The sequence below is a fragment of the Echiichthys vipera genome, assembly GCF_963691815.1.
Source record: "Echiichthys vipera genome assembly, chromosome: 10".
NCBI classification, from domain to species: Eukaryota; Metazoa; Chordata; class Actinopteri; order Perciformes; family Trachinidae; genus Echiichthys; species Echiichthys vipera.
Window position 1 is genome coordinate 7,271,443 of NC_139835.1, and position 13,400 is coordinate 7,284,842.

Here is a 13,400-nt window from a genome sequence, read left to right on the forward strand (position 1 = left end):
AGCAGTAGAATTGATCAGCAATGTGTGTGTGATCATGTCCAAAATTCTTGATCATTTCTTTTGTGTAGGTGAGTATTGGGTGGATCCAAACCAAGGCAGTGTGGAGGACGCCATCAAAGTGCACTGCAACATGGACACCGGAGAGACATGCATCTCTGCTAACCCATCGAGCATACCTCGTAAAGCGTGGTGGGGCTCTTCCAGGAACAAACCTGTGTGGTTCGGAGCTGACATCAACAGAGGAACACATGTGAGCAGTTACATTTGGATGATGGGAGAGAGAGGGACGAAAGAGGGGGGGGGGGGGGGGGGCTGAGAACAGCTCAGTGGACTTGTTTAAGACTTTATATAAGCAGAGTCTTGTAAATAATGAGATTCAAGATTCAAGTTATTGTTATCTCAACATTATGAGGCGTGACTAAAAAGGCTGCAGATCAACCAAATGAGTTAAACTCATATTGTATTTTCACTGTGCCGATGCTAACGGATGGCTTTTTGCGGGGCTCTGTATTTATTGCTTTATTTATTTTTTCTCCAGTTCACTTATGGCAACAAAGATCAGCCGTCCAACTCCGTCACAGTTCAGATGACTTTCATCCGCCTGCTCTCCAAAGAGGCATCTCAGAGCATCACCTACCACTGCAAGAACTCTGTGGGCTACAAGGACGACAAGACGGGCAACATGAAGAAAGCTGTAATCCTCAAGGGCTCCAACGATCTGGAGCTCAAAGCAGAGGGAAACAACCGCTTCAGATACACAGTGGTGGAGGACTCCTGCTCAGTAAGTTCCCACAATCCAATTCAATTTTATTTACAGTGCCAAATCCTAAAAAAAGTTATATCAGGACACTTTACAGAGTAGGTAAAGACCACACTCTATGACTTATTTATGATTTACATAGACCCAACACTTCCCCCATAGTGTACGGTGGCATTTCAACTCATTGATTCATCATTAACTGAATCAAAGTAAACCGTGAAGCTGGCATTACTCTATAGTTTTTCTTGTTCTCAAATCCCTTGAAATGATCAAAACCAGCAATTATTATATCATTCAGTCCACCCCCGCTCCAATGTCCCTTACTTTACTGTTTTAGTTCGCTCTCAGAGCTCTCATTAGCATTGTTTCTAGCCACAGCGGCTAGATGTTTTTTTAATCAAAAGATGTGATAACCCCACTGAACACTACCAACCTAGCACCAAACGACACAAAGTTAGCCACTAGCCAGTGAACATAGTGGAGCACTTAGCAGCTAAAGATATTCCCCCAAGAGTTGGTGGTGACAAAAACAGTTAAAAGAAGAGAGAATACCGTACACACCATTCTGAATGAATGCTGATGTTGTTCTGGGCCTGCTGAATGTTTAAAGAGCCAACTGTTTGCCATAATAAGTTCAAAGGTGACACTGTGTCAGTGTCTACAGCTGGTTGTGCTGCCCTCCAGTGGCTGAAAAATCAAGTAAAGCAGTTAAAAGCAGGATTAACTAGTGTATGTGTTGGGAACTATTTCCGCCCAGAGAACAAGGCAGTTTTGGCAGAAGTTTGAAATGTTGGGGTGGCCGGTGACACAGTGATTAGAGTAGTCGCCCCATTTAAAGAAGCTGAAGCATTGGCCGCGGGTTTGACTCCGAATGCCTTTGAAAACTGCCAAAACAATAATCTCTAAAAGAATATTTTTAAAAAGTAGTTTGGCATCACTAAGTCACAACAAACTAGGGTACATTTCCTGTAATAAAGGAACATGCGCTCTTGGGCACAAGGGTATTACATATACAGTATCAGGCTCTGGATAAACAGCTGGTGATGATGTGTTCACACCAAACGAGAAGTGAACTTTGGCCTTGCGTTAGATCCCCTGAGTTTGTCCACTCAGTCTTTTGTGTTTCTTCAGGACATGCCAGAGAGGAGGGTCTCCATGTAGATACCATCATTTCTTTCTGTCATCAACCATGGCTGAATTAACCACTTTTGCTGCTTTATATCTGTTGTGGAAGTCCAAGATGTGTCAGAAAACAAAACGCTGTTGTGTCATACCATAATCTTTTTACCGGCCACAATAATTTTTTCCTTCTATTCATGATTCAATGTCAGCAGACTCTCAACGATAGGCTTTCTCAACATCCCGTCATGCTGATTTCTTGCACAAGTTGAATATGCGTATGACACAAAGTTGGCATTGCGCAGTGCGAATTTGCATCTTTGCATTTACTTTGTATGGTATCACACAGAAATATTTGCTGTGTTTTGGGTGTGAATTCATTATTAGTAGTCAACTTTCTGGTTTGAGTCTTTTCATGGATTTTATTTCCAACAGTAATAAAAATAGCAAACAATTGCATGCAGTTAGTTTGCAGTCAAAAACTAATTTCTGAAGTCGATGCCCAGAAGATTACTGCAGCATCCAGCTGCCCTGAACACAGAACAGAGACATTTAAATACTGTTTACCATTTAATTGAAATTGAAATGAGTTACTGAACTTCTATTTGTCAATCTTTTACAGCGAGCAAATGGCAACTGGGGCAAGACAGTGTTTGAGTACAGGACACAGAAAACTGCAAGACTTCCTATTGTGGATATGGCCCCTGTGGACATTGGCGGCCCAGATCAAGAGTTCGGCATTGACATCGGGTCCGTGTGCTTCTTGTAAAATTGTCAGCAGGGATGCGTCGAGGAAAATCCTGAGACTATTGAACTGACAGCTGACACGATCAGCCACATTGTACATACGAGTACTGAGGACTATTCTGGCCCTGTGGCAAGATATTTATTGTGCCTTTCAACCCAGTTCAAGACATCGAAGATTTGTAAGTTAGAATGGATGTTTGGAATTTACTTTGAAAAAAATTGGTAAAAATCAGAATCATTCCTCTGTCTTCATGTCTATGTTTGACTCCAAGCGTGATGCATTTCAAGGCTTATAATTGCGTAGTTTGGTCCAAAGATATTAATGTTTAACTTTATTTTTACAAAACAACTTTGCCAAAGATTTATGAATATGAAAGCTTTAAAATGGTAATCATAACTGTTGTTTATAGGCCCAGAGAAATCCCACTAAAGCTATTTCAAATGTCCCTCCTCTACTAGTTTTAACAGATTTCTCTATTCATTTTTTGTTTGAAATGTTTGCATATACAACAACATTGTGGTGCTATTGAGGAAACAAATACAGTTGCTGAGACGTTCACTGGCGCAGGCATTTTCTCAAGACAGTTTTGATGAACCAATGTCTGTATCCAGTTATTTTGAACTCTGTACCGACCATGTGGAACATTAAAGACACCTTAAGATTGTCGATTCCTCAGTGTTAGCTACCTCGTCACCGATACTGAAAAAACGATGACACTACATGTAAATCTTTTTTCACAGGTGCTGTTTTGTAAGTAGTGTGATCCTTGTGCACTTCTCCCTGCTGCGCGGTACAGGGCAGGGTGTGGGGATACCAATAAAGATCTTTCTGTCACCGATGGAGAGACCAATGAGGTGTCGTGTGAGTGGTGATTTGTAACATTTTTCCCCCCTTCAATTCCAATATCGTACAGTCAAAGGTAGCACAGAATATTCTATTTTTATGCATGTCAGTTCTCCCTTTCCAGTATCCTTGACTTATATGCTCTTTTTATAATCAGTTTTATAGAATAAGGTGGCTGTGAGTGCCTGTTTGCTTTGTATTTCTTGCTATGCAACAAATTAAACAAACTGCTTGTTAATCCCCCCAAGCTCTTGTCATATTGATTCAGGTATAGTTAGGTCCTTCAAGTTTGTCTTTTTTTACACAATTTTTTTTTTAGACATTTTGTAGTTGAAAGAAACATTTATGTATCTAACATAATGTTAACGGTGGATTCTAATGTAAGCTATTTGTCTTCATTTTTCATGACTGTGCCTTCAACTCTATTGTGACCATTTGGTTCATATTTGAGTATATTTATTATAGATTTGTTACTTTTTCAAGGCTTCGCTGCCTGCTAACACCTCAGAGGCAGTGAGGAGGAGAAGGCAGGGGCTTTCCACGTTGGAAGCAGACGCGTTTCATCCTTGAAAATAAATATTGAAAATACTTCTCTGCCTGTTCTTTTTTAAAGAGTCGGTCCTCTAAAAACTTTGTATCATAATATCATTTCAGCCTCAAGAGATTGTGAAATCCTGAGGTAACAAAACAGAGAATAATAGAGCTATGGGTAAAAAAAATGTGATGTTGGACCACAAAATGAACAGAGATGGAAGTGAAGAAGAAGGATGGATTCAGAGTGAGCTGCTCCTGAGACTTCATCGACATTACAAATCACTAAAGTATCTGCAGCGAGACGGTACTGTGAGGCTGTTACTTACAGCAATCCTTTGAGCTTCATGAAAAGGTCAGCATGCTAACATGCTCACAATGATGATGAGAACATGTTGATGTTGGGCAGGTATTTGGTCGTGTCTAGATGGTAACCCAAAATATGCTTAAGTCTTGTTAAGGTGAGGTATAAACCTTGAATGGTTAAGGTTAGATGTTCAAAGTTTGGTGCTGAACTTGAATCTATTAAGGTGAGGTATAGATTCTGCTGATGTCGATGTTTTGCATCATCTGGTGGGTTTCGGCAGATCTCAAATGCTCTGTTTTGATTTTAATGGGTAAAGTATCTCTTCTATAGTTTATACTATATAAACAAGTGTTACCGTCAGACATGACGGAAATGTGTCCAATTTGTCACTGTTTAGTGTTAGCATGCGAACAATAGGGCACTTCACACAAAGGAAAGAAAACATAGGAACGTCATTAGTAGTCTAGTCAGGTTTACCATTGTCACCATTTTAACTTAGCGGTTTAGCATGCTAATATTTATAAGCACTGAACACCAAGGGACGGGAACATTGAAGTGTCCTTAGCCTACCATGTCATCCAAAACTCAGCTTGTTATCGTGCAAATATTTGATAATTAGCATTGGACACAAATAAATAGGGATGTCTGACTGTCATTAGTTTAGTGATGGCGAAATCGAAGCTTCATGAACCAGGGAACCAATTGATACAGCTGCATCCTGAAAGAGAAACTGCTTTGAAGCTTGTCATTCAGTCAGAAGAGTGACACCTGCTGGCTGTTTGTCAGAACTGCATCACAAAAAAGGCCTGAAAAACCTGCTTTGTGACGTAGCGAGGCCTCACTCGCAGTGGTCATGGGATTTTAGCCGTGGTAAAGCAGGGATCAAAACAGCATCTAGCAACACTAGCTTCATGAGATCAATGCTTTGTCGAGCAAGCAGGCTCGAACACAACATCACTACATTAGTGCTGTTGTCTTCACCATGGTCACGTCTAAATATAGTGTGTAAGCATACATTAGGGTACAAAAGAAAAAATGAATGTCATGTTCACCATCTTAATTTAGCGTGTTAGCATGCAACAATTAATTAGCACTAAACACGAAGCCTTGGAAACATTTGAAAGTCCTTACCATAGTGTGTTAGCATGCTAACATGTGCTAATTAGCACTCAACACAGAGGAATAGTGACATGGGGATGTCACTAGTGCTGTAAAGATTACCATGGTCACCATGTAGTAGTGATGAGCAAAGCTTCATGAAGCGATAGAAAGCATTTTAATCCATTTCTGAGTCCACTAGATGGTGCTGTCTGTGCAACAGAGGGTTTAAAGCACACTGGATCACCTTTCCTTGAGCCTTTTTCTTTAAACCAACACGTGAACATCACTACCATATATTGGCATGCTAATATTTGCTTAGCACTATCACTGAACGAAAAATAGGAACGTGGGGTTGCCAGTGAAGCGTTCATCGTGGTAACCATCTTAATTTAGTCTGTTAGCAAGCTAATATTAGCTTATTAGTATTGATAGTAGAGCTCAGATTGATGGCAATGTCATTGGTTTTGAACGTATTTAGTCATAAGCCACAGTAATGGACACATTTTTAAGAAAAAGATCTGATCATGGCAATTCACAGGGATCACAATAATAAACCATCCTGTGGGGAAAATTCCATAGAAGAACAGATGTCAGAGGTTCAACAAAATCAGTAGGACTCGTCATCAGGGAACCTTGGAAGAATGTGTGAACAAAATGGGCCAATCCATCCAGCAGTTAAATCATGGGACCATCCTCTGGTGACTATTGATAAAAATATAGGAGATAATTCAGTCTGGACCAAAGTGGTAGACTAATGATCAACAATGCCATCCATTGAGCCATGCTGGCAGCGTGGCTAATAAAATATTTGATTTGAAGAGAAATCATTTCAAACACAAAAATCACACAACATACACATCAAGTCACAAGAGCTAAATAAAGTCATGCAACTACTATGATATCAACAGAGATTTTCTTTAATATCTGTAACAGCAAAGTCAATGCAACCAAAAGTAAAATAATGGGATATTATTGTATATGGACAGAGGCTGCCCAAAAAGTGCCTTCTGGTGCAAGAAAAGAGGAGACTAAAATGATGAATAAGCAAAAATATATCGTGTAAATACTGAATTGGCAAAAAATTAAAACAAACGGAAAAAGACAATTCATTTCAAAAACAAAGGTGATATCAGACTGGATTAATTAACTACATAATGTGTGAATTAATGTTGAGTAAGCTAGGTTATGTTATGGCAAGCTGAAAGTGTTAATGATACAGATTCCATTTATTTTCTTTGCCAGCTTGTGTTTGGCATACAAACAGGAATGTGTTAACAATACAGAATTCAAATGGTGCATACACACAAACGGTCTCATATGAAAATGATGCCACATAGTGTACCATTGGACATATCCGACTATTTACATCTCTCATTGCCTGTGCAAACAAAAGTACTTTTTAAATTTTTTTTTTACAAAAATAGTTATTTTCTATAATGGATCTGAGTTTACTTTGAAATATTGAAAAAAACAATCTAAATGCAAATGCATATAAACGTCAAGATGAAAACGTCGACATCTTGACCCAACTGTGGAGTGGATTTTGGCACTTCTTCATACAAACGAGTTAAAAGTACGCAACAAAGAGCATCTTCTTGGCATCAGCAGCGGCTGTCTAGCGGGTCCAGCGAGAAGACGGTGCCCTCTAAGGTTAGTCCCATTTTGAACCCCTCCTGGAAGACAAACCAGAGAACAGTCTCTGTCACAAATTCCAAATTTAGCTGATAAACAGGAGGTTGGACTATTGTTTAGATTAGAACCTTAGACTGTTTATAAAGATGGATTACACGCCTCCACTCCCACCACTGTACAAAAATGAGGCCAAAATATCCAGGATACGACGCTGCCATGTTGTAATCTTACAAACAGAGTGAACCAAACACGAGCCACTCATGACGTTTCACCCCGTTTCTAGCGTCAAATAACTCATTAAAAACAAATTCATCAGAAAAATGAACACTTGAACACACATCAGCGTGATCAGAACTACCTGTGTACTTTGATTTTTTTTTTTTACTTTGGCCCATGTCCCATCTGCTAACATGAAGAGGTGGCGGGGTTCATGACCTATACTGCAGCGAGCCATTAGGAGAAAAAGATGCTCTGGCTTCACTTTTAGGCCAAGCCGTCCATCTTTATATACACTCTATGATTGGTTATTACAACACTGTTTTACAACACAAACATGCAGCTAATGAGATATGCACTGGTGGAGCTTAATCTTTGTTAGTTTGCAGGTAACGGCACATATCTGAGGAAAATGCACTTGTAATTGTTTTAAAGTGCTCTTTAATATGGCTGCAATTTTTCTTTAACCATTAACCATAAGATCAGTTCCAAATTTATAGCATACTAAGAAGCAATAATTAGCCATCGTCTGAGACAAGAACAGCTCATTAACTACAGAACAAGCAAGCCGAGAAAACAAGCTGCTTATTGAACACATTGAGGTCTGAGCACGATATATTTTTGTGCGAGAGCATGCAACATCCTCCAAAGCATGCAACACACAAACACAACCACAGACCATAGAAGCAGAGCAAAGAGTACAAACCATCTCTGACGCTACAAGTGGAAAGGACAAGAGATGCGTTCAGGTGTTAATAGTTAAGAAGAGGAAGAAATTATTGAAGGACGTGTCAACTGAACTAAAAACAAGTGTGTCAGTGCTACACTCCCTCCTACTGGTGAACCTGCTGAATCTCAACTGATATTTTGCAAACACACTCGCAGGAGTTGCATCTGATGTAGAGTTGCAGAAGTCATTCTTTTCTAACCACACTGGAATTCGAAACCTTTACACAGACCCACAGAGAACCGATTGCTGTGGATATGGCATCAACGTCTGATTGCACGCCGCCTCGAGGCTACAGCAGTGGTTCTCAAACTTTTTTCTCATCCATCCTCCCTAATAGCACTATAAAACAACTTAACTGTTCTCAACGATTAACAAGATTGAGAGTGTAGTACACATTGAAACAGCTTAAAGGAATTAAGTGGAATCAATGTATCTTTTATTTGTAAAACTGGATTTACTTAACTCATTACATTTAGCGTTAACAGAGAGGGATTCTAACTCTGTGTGGTTTGAAGAAAGCAGACATGATGAATACCTTTCATGTGCATTCAATACATGTTATGTTTCTTCTGATAATAATAAACAATGCAAACCAAGATAAGGGCTTGTATCTAGACCATACACTTGTACACTAATGATTTGCGAAGGTCACAGAGAGAAGACGCACGTTACTTTATGTAATTATATTTTCTGAACAGCGTCAGATCCCAACAGGAGTCATTTAAGGATCCCTTTCCTATAGAACAGCTTTAAACCTTGTCCTTTCAGTAAACAAACTAAACAGCCTTATGTTATTAATCTCATTTACATGATGGTAAATGGTAAATGGACTTGTACTTATATAGCGCCTTTCTAGTCGTCTGACTACTCATGGCACTTTCACAGTGTTTGTCACAAACCCATTCACACAGACAGTCACATGGCAGTGGACATCTACATACCATCTAATCTAATCTAATCATTCACACCACATTTACACACCCATGCGCAGCACGGGGAGCAATTTGGGGTTCAGTGTCTTGCCCAAGGACACTTCGACATGTGGACCGGGGAAGGTGGGGATCAAACCGCCAATCTCTCGAATTGAGGACGACCCACTCTTCCACTAAGCCACAGTCTTGGCATGTTAATTATGTCTCTACATGGTCGCATGTTTACAATTCTCAGAAACTTCCGACAACGTTGGAGATTAACTTGTTCAAAGATCGTTTGTTAAATTGTTTGGGAAGAGGCTCCACTCCTGACTGTAAAAATGAAACTGAAACTTATCAGAGATCCTTTATTATTTTGTTTGAGAAGATGATTAACTCCTACAAAAAAACAACTTAAATAGAATTAAAAAAACTGAAATTCTTTATTTTGTTGTGCATGAAACTGAAAAGTGACCTTTGGTTAAACTTTGGACTGTTTCTGTTGGAGAACATCTTTTGGACCTTTTGGACAATTATTTAAAATACATTTTATGATGCTGAATGTTGCCTTTTGTGCAATACACTGATTTAAACTGAGATTGCATTGTGGCTCTGATTATTGCTGTATAATTTTGATCTTTCTGTCGGGCTGTGAGACTTCTCTGCTGACTCCTTCTTGTAGACCTTTCTATTTTTATAATACATTGTTCTACCATAAATTGGTGACCCCGAACGTTTGATCGGTTTGGACCTGCCTGCTGGGACAACGGCTGAGCTCACCATTGCAGGGGCTGTGCAGAAGGCACCGAAAAGGTAGGAATTTTTTTTTCTATCTCGCACAGTTGTATGCCTGTTGAGGCTCAGCCTCGACTCAGGGTAGCGTTTTTGAGGTTCATTCCAATTAATACATTGTTCTACCATTATATGGCAGGTTTGTGCAGGATGTCCTGTGTCGTGTTAGTGACAGTTTTTGCTAATGGGAAACCAAAAAGGAGCTAGATTAGTAGCGTGGAGTCAGTTCATACCATGCAGTTGAAATGGGGTGTAAGAAAACCTGACAGCTTCTTTTTCGCTTGTAGTGACGTATTTGCTTGGTGTTTTGTGTCCAAATAAGTCATGATGACATTAATCTTGATAACGTTGCTAAGTTTGAGAATCACTGAGCCACAGTGTCTAATGCCAGACAGCAATAGAATATGGACGAGCCCCTTGTGAAATGCTGTTGATTTACTTTTTATTCATGCTACCTGCAGCGGGGGCTAATTATGTGTTATTTCATTATAGTGAATAAAATGTTAAACTCAGCTGTTCATTTATGGTTCCACCAGACCAAAAATACGGTTACAAAAAAAGTGTACCAGCGTCATAATCAAACATCTCTTCTGACTACTGAGAATGTTTAATTTGTTTTCACTCAATTGAAATAATGCATAAAGACACAAAACTAAGTGATGCAAAAAATACTTTTTATGAATGCATTTCTAAATGAATGTGTAATTGGCTTTTTAATGTCACTGATAAATCTAAATAAAGAAGTAAGTCATATTCATCACCCAGTCAGCTAATGATTTTGTTAGAAATCTAATTAGGGTCAGCTTTATTAGAAACAGCACTATAAAATATGCGTGTTTTACTGCTCTATGCACAGAAGTATGTCAAAGTTGATCTATTATTCATTTAAATAAACATGGTTGTGGAGCGTGCACAGCAGGCCAATAACACCAGGACTAAACTGTCCGGAGATGATTCAGCTGTGGCGCCCACCACCCAGGCATCGCCCATGATGCACAGGGCCTCTGTTCATATAAACAAGAGGGAAGTTGAATCTTCAAAGTTCTGAAAACAACCAGACCTCTGTTTAACCTGCCTCCCTGCAGAGTGTTCACCCACCTGCATCTCATCCAGCTTTGACTGGATATCTGGAGGAAAGTCAGCTGAGCCGCAGGTGAACGGGTCAAACGGCTCCGCACCAAACAGATCTTTCCCTACGAACACAGACAGCAGACAACATCACACTGACTGACAAGGAAAACTGCTTCCACAGACAGTGAGCTCATGTCTTCCATGTATGATGCTACAAATATTTAAACAAAAACCAAGAGCATTTTAAACAGTTGTAATCCTACTAGGGCTGCCCCCAAATAGTTGACCAACCACTGGTCGACCAAATAAATCCTCAGCCGACCAAAATTTTATTGATTCGTTGGTCGCAGGAAAAAAACAAACAAACATTTGGAGCCGTGTCTTGTCAAAATTAAGTGAAAATCTATGTGATTGACAGCTGGCCTAAAAGGCTGGAGGCTTTTAATTTGAAGGGCCAGATACAGGAAGACATGACATTCACTCACTGTCCGTGTTTATTTTTTTTAACATGGCAGGCAGGTCCCTTCGGTTAGACAGTTAATAATTAATAGCCAATCATGTCAGGACTAAATTATAGGATCACTTTGAAAAGAACAAGGATGGCCCCAAGAAAGTCACATAAGTCACAGAAAAACTTTGCTTATCGCTCAGCTACGACGAACATGACCTCCCACCTTAAACATGTAAGTAAAGTTAGCCTAGCTACCTCCCCTGACACATTCAGAATTAGAAACTGTAATAATTAGTCGGTGTCATTAGGTGGCAGACTTATAGTACGTGACTGTGCGCACTTGTAAAATAATGGTTATTAATTATGTTGAATTGTGTTATTCAGTCGCTGAGGCTACACTCGGGGGGGGGGATTATATTTATATATATATATATATATATATATATACTTTATACATATATATATATATATACATAAAATGATGACCACTGAACAACCAAGAAAATCCTTGGTCTGGGCAGCCCTAAAATCTACAGTTGTGATTTCAGGAGGCTGAGATCTAATTCAAACCTGCATATCTTCTGAGCAGAGAGAAACAAAGAAAGTACTCACTTATATCTGGTGGTAATGTGGTCGGTGGTGGTGGTGGGCAGCCGTTGCTGGCCAGTGTGGGCACCAGCGGGGTCACAGGGGAGAAAGGAACCATGTCGAAAACATCTGTAGACTGTGGTTTCATGGAGATACTCCCTGCCTGGATGTAAAGATGGTTAAACTGAGGTCACACTTGTGAAAGCTTGCACACAGACAAAACTACAACGCTATTTTGTTTATACAAAATCAAGAGAAGAAGAAAAAGCAAAAGATTGGTGAAAGCAGGAGACACTAGGGCCTCAGGGACAGAGCAGAAAGAAAGTAAAAGCGTAGGGTGTTTACGCGAGGCCGTGGGATGCTGCATCCCTCGGTAGGCTTAGGAGGAAGGAGAGCGGGTTTGGCAGGCGGAGGCGTTAGTAGCCCGCTGGACAAGTTGGAATCCGGCGAGCTCATAGGTGTGAGCGTGATAGAGGAGATCTCCAGACAGGAGAGCGACTTGATGCTGTGACACCAGAAGAGAGAGGAGGGCCTCTGCAGCATGTACGCTTCATTAGATGCATTTATGTGAAGCGGCTGAGAAAAGATGGCAGACAGAAAATGACCAGAGAGGGACAATGTTATTCAGCCTCGTAGAGAAAAGGAGAGGTGTGGGTAATTGCATTTGCAGGAGGCTGTCACAAGTCCTGGCATTTGGCTCAATTACATGCTGAATGTATCACATTCCTCATCAGACCAACCAGGTGTGTAATTGCTTTGCTTCAGACACAGCTTAGACCCCCATAGACTCCCTCCAGACACGTTTGGTCATTCTAGACTTGGGTTTGGCAGTGCATTCAATCACACGGGGCGATATCTGCACACCCCAGCTGTCTTTAAAAATAATTTACGAACTTGCAAGCTTACATTTCATAAACCTTCATAATTAAAAGATGCTCCTGGTTGTGTACTTTTGGCTGATGTGCAACATTTAAATCCCAGTGGATTGGTGAGTCACTCTGATAAGTTTGTATGCAAACACTGCAGTTAAACGGAGACTATGTGACTTTTAAATAAAGTCTTAGTTTTAGAAATAAAGTTAGATTCATAAGCATTAAAATGCCTTGCTCAAGGGCACCTTGGCAGTACTCCAGTTGCACTCCATTCTTAGTGTGTGCAGGGACTTGAACAAGTAATTCTTATATTCCCAATCCAAGTCTCCACAAACTGAGCTACCACCCCCCTGCCCTTGGTGAATACTGCTATATGGGAGATTAGTGAGTTAGTTTGCTGACTTTATGACTCTGCTACACTCACTTGTGCTACAGTTAGCCTACGTTAAACATACTACTTTTACTTAATTGTGGCCACAGAGGCTGCCGTTAGACAGAGTTACATGGAGCTCTAATATGTAGAATCTCTTAACTAAAGAGGTGTGTGGTTGTGCAGTTTGTCCTTACTGGTGGCACGTGAGCGATCATCAGCTGCTCTTCAAGATCTTGAAGCTGTTGCTTTAGCTCAGAGTTTTCTGTTTCCAGTTCTTGAATCTGCAAAACCAAGAGCACTTCATTCATTTCTGGAGCCACTGTACACTAAATGAACTGTAGCATGGTGTCTGATA

General features: G+C 40.2%; 2 protein-coding genes across 4 annotated transcripts in view; one reads left to right on the forward strand and one right to left on the reverse strand.

Moving 5' to 3' along the window:
- col5a2a (collagen, type V, alpha 2a) overlaps window positions 1-3,291 on the forward strand; it is a 47,535-nt gene extending 44,244 nt beyond the window's left edge. Inside the window, exons 52-54 of the mRNA XM_083921477.1 lie at window positions 69-250; window positions 539-781; window positions 2,502-3,291. Of these exons, the coding sequence (XP_083777603.1) occupies window positions 69-250; window positions 539-781; window positions 2,502-2,648 (572 nt within the window). The 3' untranslated portion in view covers window positions 2,649-3,291. The remainder of the gene's footprint in view (window positions 1-68; window positions 251-538; window positions 782-2,501) is intronic.
- A 3,033-nt stretch (window positions 3,292-6,324) lies between these two features.
- LOC310952622 (PTB domain-containing engulfment adapter protein 1) overlaps window positions 6,325-13,400 on the reverse strand; it is a 127,668-nt gene continuing 120,592 nt past the window's right edge. For all 3 annotated transcript variants that reach the window (XM_083921283.1, XM_083921284.1, XM_083921285.1), the window contains 4 exons: window positions 13,240-13,326; window positions 11,825-11,963; window positions 10,789-10,883; window positions 6,325-7,082 (listed from right to left, as the gene is read on the reverse strand). In XM_083921283.1, the coding sequence (XP_083777409.1) occupies window positions 7,011-7,082; window positions 10,789-10,883; window positions 11,825-11,963; window positions 13,240-13,326 (393 nt within the window). In that variant the 3' untranslated portion in view covers window positions 6,325-7,010. The remainder of the gene's footprint in view (window positions 7,083-10,788; window positions 10,884-11,824; window positions 11,964-13,239; window positions 13,327-13,400) is intronic.